This window comes from Chiloscyllium plagiosum, unplaced genomic scaffold (genome assembly GCF_037043375.1).
Source record: "Chiloscyllium plagiosum isolate Xiang-an unplaced genomic scaffold, Cpla_swu_hap1 HiC_scaffold_12, whole genome shotgun sequence".
NCBI lineage: Eukaryota > Metazoa > Chordata > Chondrichthyes > Orectolobiformes > Hemiscylliidae > Chiloscyllium > Chiloscyllium plagiosum.
Window position 1 is genome coordinate 27,452,182 of NW_028270150.1, and position 19,727 is coordinate 27,471,908.

A 19,727-nucleotide genomic window follows, 5' to 3' on the forward strand; every position below is an offset into this window, starting at 1 on the left:
GTGTCCAGTATTAAAAATGATGCAAGTCACAGCCATTGTGTGAAAGGCGAAGTGTTTCTTGAAGGGGTTATTGATACAGTTCCATCCAAGTGTTGTTGTGATAATCCTCAATTAATCTTCCTCAGCATATTAAGCTTTCATCGGCCAATTTCAAATAAAATGTCAAGATAACAACTATGATGTCTTAAAAATGACATAACATCAAGTGCAAAACAAATGTATTCTGTGTTGGAGTCCCTTCATTTAAGTTTGCTTCTGCTTTTCAACATGGATAAATGGTCATTTGAACAAACAATTCTTGACAAGAAAGAATGTATAGAAATACTATCCAATTAATTACAGTGTTTACAAATTGTAATCTTTTAGTGCATTGTATTTATACAAATTAACAAACAATGGAGCTTTTACTTAGAAATGAGACATAAAATTCGATTACGTTCTGTGGCTCAGTTTATGTCACCATCAGGTGCTGTAAGTATGAGGTTAAATTCATGCTAAAAGCTTATGTTCCCTTTAAAATTAGCAATTGTTTCAGGATTTTTTAATTCTCTGCAGCATCATTGTTTCCTAAAACAAGCAGTCTAAGTAGTGTTTGTTTCTCATGAGGCTTTTGGGTAGTGCACAAAACAACTGAGGCTCAAATTTGGTTTCATTTGTTTGTGGAAGTATTTCATTGTTATAAATATAAAGTATATATAAATATATATGGAATGACCGGTGTTAAGAACTGGTTATCACATGCATTCTTGAACTACATGTACAGGTAAAAAAATTAAAAGCTCCATTTTGAACTTGACTAATGTGTCTGTTTCTTTATCATGTTTAACTAATACCAGTACTGCATTGTTCCAGAGACATCAAAATTGTGTTAATGACTATTTGTTCTAATTCTTTTAGTACTTGGAAAATCTATGCACTTTAAATTTCCATCTAAACTGGAATATTTTGTCTTTTAATTTTCAAATCATTTAAGTCTTCAGAGAGGCAATTTGTTTTAATTTACTTTTTTTCTGGGCTGAAATTTGGGTTGAATTTGAATTGAAAAAAGAATGCCATTATAATATCTTGTAATTATTTGAATCATCTTGATAACTGCCAAAATCTCCATATGTCAGGTGGAGCAATTGCTCCTCTCAAGCATTTTGAAGTATAATAAGATCTTTTTAATTTATTTTGGAAATTGTACTAAAAATGGAACCAATCATGTTGAGTTAGTTTGCAAGAGACTTGACCATGCAACTGTCAATACTGTTCTGTAATTATCTATAAACCATTGCAGTTGAGACATTGATGACAGTTTCCTGGCAAGGCACAATGTAAACTATCTAATTTTTTATTGGTGTGCTGGTTGAATTTAGGAATTTCCCATCTGTAGTATGTGGCTTAAATACACCTTGAAGGAACATATTATGATTTTTAATGGAATGCAAATTGCTTATGATGGTGACATCCTCTTACCAGTCAGTGGCTTGGGATGGTCTTGATCCCTCTTCTGACCAGCACCCAACACTATCTCACTACAGGAAAGAAGAGTGGGCAGTTTTCAGTGTTTCAATGTATCAATGATTTAGTGTATCAAAGCTTAAACTTCAAGAACTTCATGCCTAATATCAAAAAGCCCTTTTAGTTCCTGCAGTCTGACATCAAAATGGATGCTGTCTGTTAACATTGTATCTGATCATTTTATCATAGCTGGCAATGGAACAACATATTGTTTTCTGTCATCAGAATCTGTTTCATTTTTCTTTTGAGTTTTAAATCATAGTTGATTATTTAAGATGACCAAACCTCAACATGGATGGATTTAAACCCAAAGACCAAACAATTGTAATAATGGTTCTGTGAAATACTTGTTACTAATTTAAAATTAATTTCCCTCAGTATATATATATTACTTAACATTAAAGACATGCAATGACTGCATGATGTAAGTTTGTTGTAGATTGCATCAAGGTGTTGCTTGCCAGTTCTATAAGAGTTGCAAGCTTTCCTCTCTTCTGGTGGGATATTTATACCTGATATCAGTATAGTTAGCAAATGGTTGTGAATGTTCATGACTAAAATTTTACATCTTGTTTGAAATCTAGTTCTAACTATCTGCCAAGTAACTATAAGCTAAACTCCACGTCTGTACCACTTTCTAGTACTAAAAGCTTGCAGCACAGGAGGCATATAGTCTGTCTGAATACTAGTTGCTGACCTTCCTATTTAGTGGAACTGAGTAAATTAAACTAATCAAAAAACTAGACCACCGATCTAGCAACAATAATTATTGATTACAGAAAACTGAGTTATTTTTTAAATGGCCAGAGTTACTTAAAATGAATAGTAAGTATTATAATTCCTTGGAGATTGATCTTTAAATATTTGGAGATATTTAAAACTTCTAATGTAACAAGCCCACTAAAATCAGCATAGTTCAAACTTTAGTTAACAGGTAAAAGGCATTTTAAATAAGGTAAATAAGTCAAGACAAAGATGTGCCTTGCAGGTATAAGCATTCTCACTACTTCCTGCTAAAATGTAGACCAAGTGTGAGTGAAGTCTGTCTACCTCATGTTTCTTTTGCAGGACCTTTCACTGCCCATCCAATTATTTAGGCTCAACATTTGCATCAACCAACAGCTACATTTCATCTTAAGTTCTTGAGGATGTTTATCATTCACAATGCGCACCTTTATAATGCCTTCCATATCTGTTATGACAATAAGCTGTCAGAATCCCCAGAGGTTTCCTTTACTGACTCCTTCAGATAGTTTGATGGGTACTGGCACCACTTCAGAAATGATCGTTATTGAATCCACAATCTCTTGCTCCTCTGGTCACCAACCTTGTGTTCTTTCCAGTTGTGCAACACATAGTAATACAGTCATTGTGCAATTCTCAGAGGCTTGCTTCAACACTAACATTTGTTCAATGATCGCCAAACAATGCTGTTCCACTGGGTGAGAGTTATGCATGTGTTCTCCTTGAATGAATTCTAAATGTTGTGAACTGTCTAAGAAAAAGCACACTGAAAATGTGTTGCTGGAAAAGCGCAGCAGGTCAGGCAGCATCCATGGAGCAGGAGAATCGACGTTTCGGGCATGAGCCCTTCTTCAGGATGCTGCCTGACCTGCTGCGCTTTTCCAGCAACACATTTTCAGCTCTGATCTCCAGCATCTGCAGTCCTCACTTTCTCCTAAGAAAAAGCACATACTGCTTCAACCCCACTTCAATTATCTATTTATGCTTCTTAACTGTTCGCCCCCAGGTCAAATGCGCACTTCTTGGAGCCTAATCATGTCACAAGTCAGAAACCATGAACAGACTTTAAAAATCCTCATCAGCCAACTTTGTTCTTCAAGGTTCTGTGCACAAAACAAAAAGTCTTTTCCCAGGGCATGGGTCGTCACCAACAGTTGCAGAAGCAATTCAGTGCATCACTAAATTTGCATGTACAAATGCTTAACATTGTAGCCTCAGACTTTGGTGTTTGCTGTTATTAAATTGGTAGCTTTGGAGTCATAATTCCAGAGAAAGCCAATCAACTTACAGCATTGAACAATCAGTGTATCATTCAGGTCTATGTATAATTTTAAAAATGCTTGTCAATGCAGTTTGTGTACACTAAGCAGCCTGCCTTCATTTCTGAAGATGCTCTTCTTAAATTCTGGAGTGATAAAACAACCTTTCAACAGTGAGATTATTCAGTCTATTTGGAACTTTCTTTCCAATGAGCTTTCATCAAAGCATGACTTGCCTTTGTTTTTTGTTCTCTTTAGCTTTGAGCACTTAAGTTTGGACATTGTCTTTGCAATTGGCCAGACATCCTGGACGACCTAGCAGTTTACTTTTGTCTTGTGTACTTGTGAAGGCACGTCGAAGTTGATTTCAAAAATCACTGTTTCTCAAATCCCTCCATAGACTCCAACCCTCTCTATCTTTGTAATCCCCTACACTCCTTTGATCTCTGCACTCCTCCAGTTCTGGCCTTTTGTACGTTCCCAATTTTCTTCACTGTGCAGTTGGCACCTATGTGAAGCCTTAACTCTGGAATTCTCTCCCAAAACTTCTCAAAGTCGTTCATTTAGCATGTTTCCTCTCGTGGCCCAGAGCAGTCCTCTGGGCCTTTAAATACAAGTTATTGTTGTTAGATAGAAGCTCTTGGAGATCATCGAACAATCAAATATATGAACAGTGATTGTTGCTTCGACAATGAAAGAAAAGTAAGTGGATTGAAAAGGTAAATCAGTTCATGAAAGTGGTTCTTCATGGAGAGAAGACCTGACCCACCAGAAGGTGCTACAGAAATTTTGAGGCAAAGGCAGAACAGATTTCAGCATCAGAGGATCAGTAATTTTGGAAAATGATGCAAAGCTGAAGGACGCAGAAGCCAAATGAGTCAATGCAATGGAGCAATTTAAAGATCAAGGCAAAAAAAAGGTATTTCAGGAACCAGGAAATGATGGCTGTAATGGACAAACAAGACAACATCATGCCATGAGCCCCTGAATTTTCTTTAAATATTATGAAGAGGAATGATTTGGAAGATGGCAAAATCAGATCTCTGTGTGGCTTGTGGTTTGATAGATCAGAACTTTTATTTCTGCTGTTTGGTAGATTTCTATAAGTTCTCTCTGCCTGGAGATTGCTATAAAGTCAACCCCCTCACTGTGGAGATTTCTGAACACTAAGTACTGTTACCCCACCAGGATGACTTTTCTTCAGAGCTCAACCTATTGGTGGCCCCTGACAATCTCTTTCTGTATTGTAAAACGTAGTTTTGTGAACATTCAGCAAGTAACTTGCCAGATAGCTGATTAAATTATTTGACTTAAGTTCTAAGCAAGCATATAAAGGTTGTCTGAGTGCACTTTCCAAAATAGTTTTTTGACCTCTGTTAAATCAAGCAGTCAGCTTCAAGAATTGAACCTGACGCTTACTTTACTGTCACTTTCAAATCCAAGCTTCCAAATAATAACAATTTATGATAAATGCAAATCATGTCATCTCCTCTTTCCACCATTCCCCACCCCTGCCACCTCAACCAAAAAAAGTAACTTTAAAACATTTACATTTTCTATCCAGCTTTGTTGTTATTTTTGGTACTAATGATATTTAGTTTGAGTACAATTATTTTCAGAATACTTATCTATAGAAATGTTTTTATTTGCAATTTTACTTTTCTCACTTTTAGCTCTTGACTGCTGTGGCTTTTTTTTTGCTTGGGTTGGTATCATTCTGAAACAGAGGTCAAAAGTGTCATCTGTGAACTTTAGTTTATAATTCTTTTGTTCTATTAAATTCAGGGGTGCTCTCACTTCCTTTGCACATTAGTTCAAAAGGACTGAATCATGTGAGCTGGTTAGGAGCATATGTATAGGCAAACAGGAACAAAGGAATTTCTTATCCAAATCATCAGGATGTTTGTGACAATGAACTCTAATCATAAAGTCATAGCCATAGAGTCGTATGGACCCTTCGGTCCAACCTGTCAATGCCGACCATAATCCCAAACTAAACTCATCCCACCTGCCTCCACTTGGCCTATATCCCTCCAAGTCTTCCTATTCAAGTACTTATCCAAATGTCTTTTAAACTTTATAACCAGACCTGCATCTATCACTTCCTCTGGAAGTTCATTCCACACACGAATCACTTTGTGTTAAACAAAAAAAATTGCCCCAATGTTATTTTTTTCCCATATTTCTCCTCTCACTTTAAAAGCATGTCCCCTAATCGTGAAATCCCCCTCCTTAGAGAAAAGATACCTGCCATTCACCTTATTTATACTCCTCCTGATTTCATAAACCTCTATAAGGTCACCTCTTCTACCATTTTCTTTAAAGTTTCCATCTTATGCTCCTTGAGATGGTAGCTTATTACCCAAGATACAATTTGTTTTATTCAAAGAGTATTTGCTGCTTTGAAAAATTGTGACATATAATACTGATTTTTATTTTTTTCAAGTAATCTATATCTTGAGGAAAAAGTGCTAATTTTCCCACCACCGTTTTTGCAGTAATTTCACTGAATGGCATTGCATGTGGAAATCTTATTGAAGCATCTCATAATTCTTAAAGGATACTAATTCCTAATCTTGGTTTTAGGCAGGGTAATCACACAATCCCTTACGATTCTATTAAATGGCTTTTGATAAGTCAGTGTTGGAATTAAAGGTGCTGATTGGGTTTCCCATTACCTGACACATGTCCACTAAATGTCCCCACATTTTTATGTAATGCTGACCAATAATAATACTCTAATATTGGTTCTGATTCAGTTTGAGTTTGATATAGCTCAATTTTGCATCTGTTTGATGTATTTTTGCTGAAGAAGATAAACTAGGCATGCCAGCCTCATACTCTTTCTCTTTAAGTTTCCAAAATTGTGTCCAATACCCAAATTTTCAAGTCATCTCCCTTTCTGAAGATGACTCCTTTTCCTGTCTAATTCAATGAACTTGAGAACTACTCGCAAGACAGTCAGGAAACAATCCTGGATGATCTTCCTGTAGCATGTCAGTTTCTTTGACTTATATTGATAGCTCCATCGGCCTAAATTTTTTTTTTGAACCTCCAAGGTCCATTCCTCAAGAAAAAATCGATTTGTTGTACAACTCTTGCCATAACCTTGCCTGTACTATGTCATTCTTTAATCCAATGCTATGTATTGGGAGGGTTTTGTAACCTCCAATTAACATCATCTTCATTAACCTCGCTGGAAAACATTGTTCATCAGCTAGCATCAGTGACTGATCTGTTCCAGTGTATCTCAATATCTTCATTGGTTTGTCTCCTTGAGGAGAAGATTTGGGGAACATCTCTCATCCTGAAATAAAGTTTCTGCTGGTCTGATTCACTTTATCAATCATTGAAGAAAATGTTTTTTTTTCCTGAGTCACTTCTGCCTTCCTACTGGGTGATAAAGGCACCTTCTCTACCTCCTCCTACTGCTAGTTTTTAACATGTTTTCTTTAACTGGTGCACTCTTTTCTGAGGACCCATTTGGCTTTTCAACTACTACAACTGATCTCCCATTTAACTTGGAGCAATTGGTTTTAATGCATTCAGACTTACTGCAAAAGAAACAAATTATTTTGTTTATATCACTTTTAGGTTCTAGCCTTTAATATTTTGATATCCTTCTGTTTGCTCCCAAAAACTCAGATCTTTGCTACCCCAGATTTTATATTCCTTATGTTTACTTGTTGATTCCCATGTGGCCATTTCTGAATGTGTCTGTGACGTGTTATGGATAGCTGGTAGAACTGCTGCTTTTGATTTTTGCCATTCATCCAAATCTCCGGGTTTTCAGTATACTATTTACAATTTCTCTCATTCTCAAACTTTTTCACTAACTGCATCTATTTTTCCCCTGTCTGCTGTAGTCATGTGATTTTTTTCTTATAGTGCAACATTTTTATTGATTGCTTCTCAGCTTGCTCCTGAAACCCAAGATTACGGCTCTGTTAGCAGGTTCTTAGTCTGCAGATTCTCCTTCTGATAAGCAGGTCTACACATTCTTACCTGTACCTGTCAAAACACTAACATTCAAATCCAATCATTGTTTGGCCATTTCATTTTCTTAGCCGTCTTTACAAATTAAGTGAAATGTTTTTTGATTCCATCCTCCTGTAAATTTGGGGACTTACATGCAGATTTCTAGTTAAATCCCTCATTGGATTCAGAAACCGTATTCAGAGCCACAACTTGTTTCTTCTTTTAATCTGAGCTTTTCTCTCGCCAAGTAACGTCTGATTACATTTTTTTTGGTGTTCAAACTTTTAAAATTACATTTCCCTTTCTATTCTTTTTCCTTCCTTTACATTCCGCTTTTCATTTTCCTCCAATTAATTCCTCTTACTTTTTTTTCCTCTAAATTAAATTTTCTCATTTCTTATTCTTCACTCTCAGAAGTTTCTTGTATTTAATTGAATCTTGGTTGCTATCACTTTCAGGTTCTGACGAAGTGTCACTGGACTCAAAATATTTAACTGCTTTCTACCTAGTGATGCTGCCAGACCTGCTGACTTTCTCTAGCAATTTTAGTTTTTGTTTCAGATCTCCAACATCCATTCGTTTTCAGATATTCGTCCTTTCAATTCTCAATGCTGAGTGATCACTAAACATCTCATCTTTTCAGAATCTTGCTTTTGATTCTCTTCCAATTTATCTATTGATTCTGCGTCACCTTAGTCAAAGATTTGAAATAATCCACTGTTGCGTTTTGTAGTCCTGGAAAAGTCTTAGCAATGGACAAAGCCATTTTGAAATTCTGAATCCATGCAATAAATTGTATAATCCCAGTTTTATGACCAATATTTACAAAGTCTCACACCCTCAAAGGTTCTCAGATCTCTCTTAAATGCAATGTTGTTTTAGATCCACCAGAGTCCTCACTTTATAATCCCAGTTGATGGCAATTCTGATCAAGTCAGATTCCAGAGTGAAACCAGGTGTGATGTATTAGTTTTGCAATTTTCTTACAATGGCTAGTTGCTGAACATATTCACAACAAGCTGTTGATCTTTTAATAAAAGAACAGACATCTATTGCACGAGAGCGAATAAAATAATTTGACAGTACTTCACTGGGGTTAATATTCACTCTATTCTATGAAATAATCCTTTCTAACCCTTGGACTGCCGAAGCGATGTAAAGCTTCTTTTCAGTTCTAATAGCCTGAAGACATAAAACAGTACAGCACAGGAACAGGTCTTTTGGTCCACAATGTCTGTGCCGACGATATTGTTGTTCTAAACTAATCCTATCTGTCCGCATGTGGTCCATACCCCTCAATTCCCTGCCTGTTCATGTGTCTGCCTCAATGCCTCTCAAACGTTGCTATCATATCTGCTTCTGCCTTCTCCCCTGGCAGAGTGTTCTTGGTATCATGCCCTCTAGTGTTTGACTTTTCTGGCCTGGGAAAGAATCTCCAACTATCCGCACCCCTCATAGTTTTGTATTCTTATGCCAAGATCCCCCTCAGCCTCTGATGCTCTACTGAAAACAATCCAAGTTTGGCTGTCCTCTTATAATGAATGCACTCCAATCTAAGGCAACGTTCAGGTGAACTTCTTGAGCATTGTCTCAAGCCTCCACGTCATTCCTATAGTGCGGTGACCAGAGCTGTGCACAGTACTCCAAATGTGGCCTGACTAAAGTCTTCTGCAGCTGCAGCATGGCTCGCTAATTTCTAGACTCCGTGCCCTGACCGATGAAGGCAAGCATGTTGTATGCCTTCATTACCACTTTATCCACCTGTTTTACCATTTTCCGGGAACTATGGACTTGGACCCCAAGATCCCTCTGTATATCCATGAACCTAAAATGGACCCTGCCATTTACAGTGTTCGAAGTTTGTGAGAAGATTTGTAGCTCGGGTGCTCGTTGTTGTGGTTCTGTTCGCCGAGCTGGGAATTTGTGTTGCAGACGTTTCGTCCCCTGTCTAGGTGACATCCTCAGTGCTCGGGAGCCTCCTGTGAAGCGCTTCTGTGATCTTTCCTCCGGCATTTGTAGTGGTTTGAATCTGCCGCTTCCGGTTGTCAGTTCCAGCTGTCCGCTGCAGTGGTCGGTATATTGGGTCCAAGTCGATGTGCTTATTGATTGAATCTGTGGATGAGTGCCATGCCTCTAGGAATTCCCTGGCTGTTCTCTGTTTGGCTTGTCCTATCATAGTAGTGTTGTCCCAGTCGAATTCATGTTGCTTGTTGTCTGCATGTGTGGCTACTAAGGATAGCTGGTCGTGTCGTTTCGTGGATAGTTGGTGTTCATGGATGCGGATCGTTAGCTGTCTTCCTGTTTGTCCTATGTAGTGTTTTGTGCAGTCCTTCATGGGATTTTGTACACGTCATTGTTTTTGCTCATGCTGGGTATCGGTTCCTCCGTTCTGGGGGAGTTGTCTGAGAGTGGCTGTTGGTTTGTGTGCTGTTATGAGTCCTAGTGGTCGCAGTAGTCTGGTTGTCAGTTCGGAAATGCTCTTGATGTATGGTAGTGTGGCTAGTCCTTTGGGTTGCGGCATGTCCTCATTCCGTCGTCTTTCCCTTAGGCATCTGTTGATGAAATTGCGCGGGTATCAGTTTTTGGCAAATACATTGTATAGGTGTTCTTCTTCCTCTTTTTGCAGTTCTGGTGTACTGCAGTGTGTTGTGGCTCTTTTGAATAGTGTCTTGATGCAACTTCTTTTGTGTGTGTTGGGGTGGTTGCTTTCGTAGTTTAGGACTTGGTCTGTGTGTGTGGCTTTCCTGTATACCTTTGTGGTGAATTCTCCGTTCGGTGTTCTCTGTTCTCTATTTCTGTGTTTTTAATGATTACAAAGGTGTCATCCACATATCTTACCGCAAATTCAACCCAAACTCTGGGTCAGATATGTGGATGACACCTTTGTAATCATTGAGAACACACACCGGATCATCAACTCCACACTCACAGGAATCCGATTCACGAGAGAGGAAGAAAAGGACAACCAACTCCCATTCCTAGATATGATGGTACAGAGAACACCGAACGGAGAATTCACCACAAAGGTATACAGGAAAGCCACACACACAGACCAAGTCCTGAACTATGAAAGCAACCACCCCAACACACACAAAAGAAGTTGCATCAAGACACTATTCAAAAGGGCCACAACACACTGCAGTACACCAGAACTGCAAAAAGAGGAAGAAGAACACCTATACAATGTATTCGCCAAAAACGGATACCCGCGCAATTTCATCAACAGATGCCTAAGGGAAAGACAATGGAATGAGGACATGCCGCAACCCAAAGGACTAGCCACATCAAGAGCATTTTCAAACCGACAGCCAGACTACTGCGACCCCTAGGTCTCATAACAGCACACAAACCAACAGCCACTCTCAGACAATAACTCACCAGAACGAAGGACCCAATACCCAGCATGAGCAAAACCAATGACGTGTACAAAATCCCATGAAGGACTGCACAAAACACTACATAGGACAAACAGGAAGACAGCTAACGATCCGCATCCATGAACACCAACTAGCCATGAAACGACACGACCAGCTATCCTTAGTAGCCACACATGCAGATGACCAGCAACATGAATTCGACTGGGACAACACTACTATGATAGGACAAGCCAAACAGAGAACAGCCAGGGAATTCCTAGAGGCATGGCACTTATCCACAGATTCAATCAATAAGCACATCGACTTGGACCCAATATACCACATTGCAACGGTCAGCTGGAACTGACAACCGGAAGTGGCAGATTCAAACCACTACAAATGCCGGAGGAAAGATCACAGAAGCGCTTCACAGGAGGCTCCCAAGCACTGAGGATGTCACCTAGACAGGGGACGAAATGTCTGCAACACAAATTCCCAGCTCGGCGAACAGAACCACAACGTTTACAGTGTGCTGTAGTTTTGCATTTGATCTCCCAAAATGCATCATCTCACTTGTCTGGATTAAAGCCCGTCTGCTGTTTCTCCCCCCCCCCGCCCCCCCACCTAACTTTCCAACTGATCAATATCCTACAGCATCCTTTGATATCCTTCCTCACTATCCACAACTCCTCCACTTTTCATGTCTCTGGGAACTTAGCTACCTTAAAGATTTTCAAGGCACTCAGCACAATGTGGTGATGGAGAGTTGTTTTTTTGAACTGGAGACCTGTTACCAGCAGTATGCTACAAGGATTGGCGCCGGGTCCACTGCTTTTTGTTATTTATATAAATGATTTGGATGTGAATACAGGAGGTATGGTTAGTAAGATTGCAGATGATACCAAACTTGGTGGTGCAGTGGACAGTGAAGAAGATTCTCAGATTACAACAGGACAAAGATGTTGTGAAACGTGAAAGGGTTCAAAACAGATTTACAAGAATGTTGCCGGGGTTGGAGGGTTTGAGCTATAGGGAGAGGCTGAATAGGTTCGGGCTTTTTTCCAATGAGCGTCAGAGGCTGAGAGGTGACCTTGTAGAGGTTTATGAGTTCATGAGCATGTGACTAATCAAAAAGAGGAAACTGAACACATTGAGGCTTCATCAGGTTACTGCAGAGGTGAAGTATTGGAGAAAGTGCACAATCTATTCTTTATCCTAGCCCTTTTACGCAATACCTGTTTCCTATGTGTCAGAGTCTGCAGCTCATGTATCGAGCTTATCAGCTCGCTCGGAGCACAATGAAGTGGAATGGAACCATGTCAGCTTTGGGGATTACCCAAGGAGAAAAGGATTGTAAAGAAGTAGCAAAGGTCACAGCCCTTTCCTTCTAATGGCCAGAATTTTACTCATGTTCCTTAATGTATATATTAAGCAAAAACATTCGCTGTTGCAGGTTTAAGATGCCAGCCTTTTTAACAGAACTGCAAACATCAAGACAGGAGACTTGTGCTCAGCAATCCAGCAAAACCTTTTCTTTCAAGCCAGAACACTTGTCTTTCTCATCCCCATACTGCTCCTGGGCAATAATCTCCATAAGCATGCAGTTTGCTTTTGTAGAAATGCAGACAACACCTAGCAATGTCTCACTTTGTTGCTCTCAAACAGCGTAATTGGAGTTCTTGCAGTCAGAGATGTACAGCATGGAAACAGACCCTTTGGTCCAATCATCCATGCTGACCAGATCATCCTAGATTAATCTAGTCCCATTTGCCAGCACTTGGCCTATTTCCCTTTAAACCCTTCAAGATGTTTTTTTTTTAAATGCTTTAATTGTACTAACTTTCGAGAGGGGAAAGATTTAAAAGGGATCAAAGGGGAAACTTTTTCAAATAGAGGGTGGTGCGTGTATGGAATAAGCTGCCAGAGGAAGTGGTGAGGCTGGTACAATTATCACATTTAAAAGGCATCTGCTTTGAGGAATGATTAAAATTCTGACCATCAGAATGAAAGGGTTGTGACCTTTGCTACTGCTTAACAATCCTTTTCTCCCCAAAACTGACTTGGTTCCACTCCAGTTAGTTGTGCTCTGAGCGAGTAGATAAGCTTGAAGCATGAGCTGCAGACTCTGACACATAGGAAACAGGTGTTGTGAAAAGGGCCAGGATAAAGAATAATTTGTGCACTTTCTCCAATACTTCACTTCTGCAGTAATCCGATGAAGTCTCATGATGTGTTTAGTTCCCCTGTTTTGATCAGTCATAAGCTAAAGTCTCCTGGAGTCAACAGGGATGTTGGATCTTTACAGGGATGCTTTATAAATATTCCCAAATTGTTTCCACTGTTATTTTAGGTGATCCTATCTTGACCAAATTCCAAACAGTGTGACGTTTCTGGTATCAGGCATATGAGCTACCAGCCCTACCGAGAGGTGCTGGTTTTAAGTGACTTGTGCTTTGCTGCTCGAGTTGGCCTGGGAGAGGAGACTACTGGTGGACCATGATTCTTTCTACTTGATTTCATCCTGCACCACTGGTGGTACATCTCTAGGACTCTGAGGTGCCTGCTTTAGGTTGTTCAAGTCTTTGAAGTGTGAACAAGCATGGGATCACTGCTGCTTGGTAAACCATGTTGTAATTATGGTTTTGAAACATGGTTTCCAAATACTCTTTATCCACAGTTAGCTGAAGGCTGAGGTGTCACAGTAGAGGCTGAGCTGAACTTTGTTAGCTATGTCTGTCTTCACCAAGAGGAGGTCCTCAACATATGGGAGTTGGCTCATATTTTTCTCAGGTAAAAGTGAGGACTGCAGATGCTGGAGATCAGAACCGCGATTGTGGTGCTGGAAAAGCACAGCCAGTCAGGCAGCGTCCAAGGAGCAGGAAAATCAACATTTCAGTGAGGTTTGTGAGCCAAGGGGGTGGAGAGATAAATGGGAGGGGATGGTGCTTGGGGGGAAGGGAGCTGAGAGTGGGATATGCAGATGAAGGTGGGGTGAAGCTCATAGGTTGGAGAGGAGGGTGGAGTGGATAGGTGGGTAGGAAGATGGACAGATTAAGGGCGGTGCTGAGTTGGAAGGTTGGATCTGGGAAAAGGTGGAGGGGAAGTGAGGAAACTGGTGAAATCCACATTGATCCCATGTGTTTGAAGGGTCCCAAGGCAGAAAATGAGACATTGTTTCTCTAGGCGGCCCTTGGTAACAGTTTGGCGACGGAGGCGGCCCAGGACCTACATGTCCTTGGGGAAGTTAACGTGCTCAGTCACTGGGGTGTTGGTTGGTGCGAGTGACATCTGCCCCGTGGCCGAACACTTCAACTCCCCTTCCACTGTGCTAAGGACATGCAGGTCCTGGGCTGCCTGCATCGCCAGACTATAACCACCTGATGCTTGGAGGAAGAACACCTCACCTTCTGCCTTGGGACCCTCCAACTGCATGGGATCAATGTGGATTTCACCAGTTTCCTTATTTTCCCGCACCCCCCGCCACCACCTTATCCCAGATCCAACATTCCAAGTTGGCACCGCCTTCATACCTGTCCATCTTCTTTCCCACCTATCCGCTTCACCCTCCTCTCCGACCTATCACCATTACCCTCACCACCTTCTACCTAAACCACTCTCAACTACTCCCCAGCCTCACACCTCTCCCATTTATCTCTCCTCCCCTTTGGCTCATCCCTGATGAAGGGCTTTTGCCTGAGATGTCTCTTCTCCTGCTCCTCAGATGCTGCCTGATCTGTAATGCTTTACCAGCAACCCATGCTCTAGTCATGTTTTTCTCAATCTTGTGTTGATTTAATCGTGCTGCTGTGCTGTGGGAGCTGTTTGGAAATCAGTTTCCAGGTATTTAGTGTGAGGCTCATTTTCTCAATCTAGACCAGTGAGCCTGACATCGGTGGTGGGCAAGTTGTTGGAGGGAATCCTGAGGGACAGGAGATCCATGTATTTGGAAAGGCAAGGACTGATTAGGGATAGTCAACATGGCTTTGTGCGTGGGAAATCATGTCTCACAAACTTGATTGAGTTTTTTGAAGAAGTAACAAAGAGGATTGATGAGGGCAGAGCAGTAGATGTGATCTATATGGACTTCAATAAGGCGTTCAACAAGGTTCCCCATGGGAGACTGGTTAGCAAGGTTAGATCTCACGGAATACAGGGAGAACTAGCCATTTGGATACAGAACTGGCTCAAAGGTAAAAGACAAAGTGGTGGTGGACGGTTGTTTTTCAGACTGGAGGCCTGTGACCTGTGGAGTGCCACAAGGATCGGTGCTGGGTCCTCTACTTTTTGTCATTTACATAAATGATTTGGATGCGAGCATAAGAGGTACAGTTAGTAAGTTTGCAGATGACACCAAAATTGGAGGTGTAGTGAATAGTGAAGGAGGTTACCTCAGATTACAACAAGATCTTGATCAGATGGGCCAATGGGCTGAGAAGTGGCAGATGGAGTTTAATTCAGATAAATGTGAGATGCTGCATTTTGGGAAAGCAAATCTTAGCAGGACTTATACACTTAATGGTAAGGTCCTAGGGAGTGTTGCTGAACAGAGACCTTGGAGTGCAGGTTCATAGCTCCTTGAAAGTGGAGTCGCAGGTAGATAGGATAGTGAAGAAGGCGTTTGGTATGCTTTCTTTTATCGGTCAGAGTATTGAGTACAGGAGTTGGGAGGTCATGTTACAGCTGTACAGGACATTGGTTAGGCCACTGTTGGAATATTGCGTGCAATTCTGGTCTCCTTCCTATCGGAAAGATGTTGTGAAACTTGAAAGAGTTCAAAAAAGATTTACAAGGATGTTGCCAGTGTTGGAGGATTTGAGCTATAGGGAGAGGCTGAGCAGACTGGGGCTGTTTTCCCTGGAGCGTTGGAAGCTGAGGGGTGACCTTATAGAGGTTTACAAAATTATGAGGGGTCTGGATAGGATAAATAGAAAAGGTCTTTTCCCTGGGATCAGGGAGTCCAGAACTAGAGGGCATAGGTTTAGGGTGAGAGAGGAAAGATATCAAAGAGACCTAAGGGACAGCGTTTTTACACAGGAGGTGGTACGTGTATGGAATGGGCTACCAGAGGAAGTGGTAGAGGTTGGTACAATTGCAACACTTAAAAGGCATTTGGATGAGCATATGAATAGGAAGGGTTTGGAGGGACATGGGCAGGTGCTGGCAGGTGGGACTAGATGGTTGGATATCTGGATGGCATGGAAGGGTCGGACCGAAGGGTCTGTTTTCATGCTGTACATCTCTATGACTCTATGATGTGCAATATAAATAACAGTGAAACCAATAACAATTTCTTTTTGAACTTGATCTTTGTGCACTGGTATTTCCTATCAACTCTCAATGCAAACATTGCAATGTTGAAAATGTCGAATTTTGAAAATTTACTCTTGAATGTAAAACAAATTGAACTATGTATTCTTCTTAACCATCGTTATTCCATGGCACAGCTCCCCGTCAAACAGTGTGTGTTAGAATTTTGTATGATGGAAATTATTTAATTTTCCCTTTTTCTGTGTAGGGTGTGCTGACTTACATTTATTGGACATGCTAACTCCTTCAGAGCGGAAGCGACAGGGCTATATCCATGAGCTAATTGTCACAGAAGAAAACTATGTGAGTGACCTGCAGCTAGTCACTGAGGTAAGATGAAGTTGTCTTGTGAGCATGATGGATCTCTTCATTTTCAGACTGCGCTAATAGCTCAGCCAATCCTAAATTCAATCACCCACTCTCTGCTATGTTTGCTGGAATTACCTGGGGTAGCAGGTTTTTTTTTTACTGCCCCTTGAATGGGCAAAAGATTAGCCAGATTTCCTACTCTTCTCAATTCCCTGGCAGTCTCCAACTTAGTCCACTTCTCTTTCCACAGATGCTGCCAGACCTTCGTCCAGCACTTTGTTTTTATTTCTGACTTCTGACATCCAAAGTACAATAAAGTTATTAAAAAGATATTGGTTTGAATACCTGCTGAGGACTGGGATTTAAAAAGAAAATTCTTGGGTTGCCAAGGTTGCATTATTGCCCAGCCTAATTAATGCTCAGAAGATGGTGGTGGTCGTCCTACAAAATAACAATTGATTGTAATAATTAGCTAGCTTGGGAATATGAGACATTATGAGTTGCCCTTTTTGTAAACATACTACAATTACCTATTGGCCCGACCAAGTTGGAGGACCAGCTCTTTTTCCCTGTCCGTGTTAGAGAAAGTGTTGAGTCTCTAAGATAATCCAGCAACTATTTTTGGAATTACCTCTTAAATTACGAAATTTATTGAACTTTTTGGCAAAAATCACATTTGAGATCTCGAGATTACTGCTTCAGTGTTGAAGCTGTTACAGTATCTTTGGCGGTTCTACGTTCTTTTTGAAGTGTGGAAACCAGAACTATGCACAGTACTATAAAACTGAGACCTGACCAAGGTCCTGTAAAAACCGAATGTTCTATGCTTATGTCAGTTTCTCTACTTTTGAAATCCATATGCCGCGAAATAAATTGTGGTGCTTCTTGAGCAATATTAATTACCTTACTATTCAACAGTGCTCTTTTAATAATTTGTTTTCCTATGTCCCAAGAGATTTTTTTTAATTTTCTGAGGTTAGGTGATGTTTTTGTTTGTACCAAAGTGCATCACCTCACAATTACCAATGTTCATGCTCATCACAGTTTAACTGTTTTGATTGTAATTTTTACAGTGTCAACTTGTACTATGTTACATTATTCCTCTGTGGTCTATAAAGCCAAGTTTAATATCTTTGGCAAGCTTTGATATTGTGTTACCTGTTGAAATTATTCACATATAAATCCAATTTAAAGAAAAATGCGCCAATCTTTGCAGAACCTCACGTTCCTAAGTGAATAATAATCGTTGGGAAAATTTTACAATCTGCAACCAACAAGCAAAATCATTACTTTAATCTGTTCTACCCATAGGGTGAACTTCTACTTACAGCCTTTTGAATGATTTTGTTATCTTGCTTTACTTATCATGAAAGTTTCATTTACTCATATTTTTTTGTTATTGTTAATAATCTACCTTGTTTCATTAGGTCTTTCAGAAACCTTTGCTAGAGTCTGATTTGCTGACGGAGAAGGAAGTGGCCATGATTTTTGTGAACTGGAAAGAGCTCATCATGTGTAATATTAAATTGTTGAAGTAAGTACATATACTGACAGTTGATAATTCCTGTGTCTAGTTCCTTCACTGCCATCTTTACAGTCCCCTTGATATGGGTGAACACAATGAGAATTAAGGGGCCATCTCGTTTTAAACCTGGTTTTGATGAATAATTATGTTGCAAATGAGCCATTAGGGATAAATATCATAATACAATACCATTTTAAATTAGGTTTGAAAGCGATGTGTTTCTATCTGAAACTGGCATCTTAAATATAAACAAATGAAACTGTGAAGCAAGTTGGCTGTAGTTAGTTGGGAAACTATATGAAAATGTATGAGTGCAGGTGGGTAATGGCTAGCTTTGAACAAATTAATTGTGGTTCGCAACAAGAAGGTCACCTGAGTACAATGGGATCTTGATCAGATAGGCCAATGGGCTGAGGAGTGGCAGGAGGAGTTTAATTTAGACAGATGTGAAGTGCTGCTTTTTAGAAGAGTAAATCAGAGCAGGACTTAATGATGATGTCCTGGGCAGTGTTGTTGAACAAAGAGACCTTGGAGTGCAGCATCATACTTTCTTGAAAGTAGAGTTGCAGGTAGATAGGATAGTGACGAAGGTGTTTGGTATGCTTTCTTTTATTGGTCAGAGTATTGAGTATAGGAGTTGGGAGGTCATGTTTCGGCTGTACAGGACGTTGGTGAGACCACCTTTGGAATGCAATGTGCAATTCTGATCTCCTTCCTATCGGAAGGATGTTGTGAAACCTGAATGGGTTCAGAAAAGCTTTACAAGGATGTTGCCAGGTTTGGAGGATTTGAGCGACAGGGAGAGGCTGAATAGGCTGGGGCTATTTTCCCTGGAGCATTGGAAGCTGAGGGGTGATCTTATAGAGGTATTTAAAATCATGAGGGGCATGGGTAGGGTAAATAGAAAAAGTCTTTTCCCTGGGGTGGTGGAGTCTGGAACTAGAGGGCATAGGTTTAGGGTGAGGGAGGAAAAATTTAAAAGGGACCGAAGGGGCAACTTTTTCACAGAGGCTGGTACGTGCATGGAATGAGCTGCCAGAGGAAGTGGTGGAGGCTGATACAATTACAACATTTAAAAGGCATCTGAATGGGTATATGAATAGGAAGAATTTAGAGGGATATGGGCCAAGTGCTGGCAAATGGGGCTAGATTAGGTTAGGATATCTGGTCGGCATAGACGAGTTGGACCGAAGGGTCTGTTTCCATCCTGTACATGTCTATAACTCTAAATATATATTATGTTGAGGTGCAAAAACCCAACAGGCAACGTTGTCTAATAGTAACTATCAAGATGAATTTTAAAAAATGAGAAAAGGAAATGCAGGAGGAACTCAGCAGGTCTGGAAGCATCCATACAGAGAGAAACCAAGTAATGTGTGAGTTGAGTATCAGACTCCAAGCATTCATTTTATTAACATGCCCAGGTTTAGAGGACTTTGCGCGGTGGACAGGGCTGTGTTTCCAGTGCCTTCGAGGGCTTCCTGGCACCAACTGACTTTATTCCTTTTTTTATATTTTGAGACTTTTTAAGAGGTGGAAACAACTGAGCAGTTTGCTCAGACATTTAAGAGAGCAGTTAAAAATCAACCACGTTGTCGTGAGTCTGGAGTTGTGTGTAGGCCAGAGCAGGTAAGGCCAGATGGGTTTTTACAGCCATTGATGTGGTTTTAAGGTCATCTAGCACAGAAGAGGCCCCGTAGCCAATCATTACACTTTTTCTGCCTGGATCTCAATTGCATGTCCAGT

The 19,727-nt window shown here is 40.4% G+C and overlaps 1 protein-coding gene across 6 annotated transcripts in view; it reads left to right on the forward strand.

Annotated features, from left to right (window-relative positions):
• Positions 1-19,727, forward strand: part of itsn1 (intersectin 1 (SH3 domain protein)) — a 205,996-nt gene that overhangs the window by 162,438 nt on the left and 23,831 nt on the right. For all 6 annotated transcript variants that reach the window (XM_087992545.1, XM_043701257.2, XM_087992541.1 and 3 more), the window contains 2 exons: positions 16,356-16,477; positions 17,884-17,990. In XM_087992545.1, coding sequence (XP_087848671.1) covers positions 16,356-16,477; positions 17,884-17,990 — 229 coding nt within the window. The remainder of the gene's footprint in view (positions 1-16,355; positions 16,478-17,883; positions 17,991-19,727) is intronic.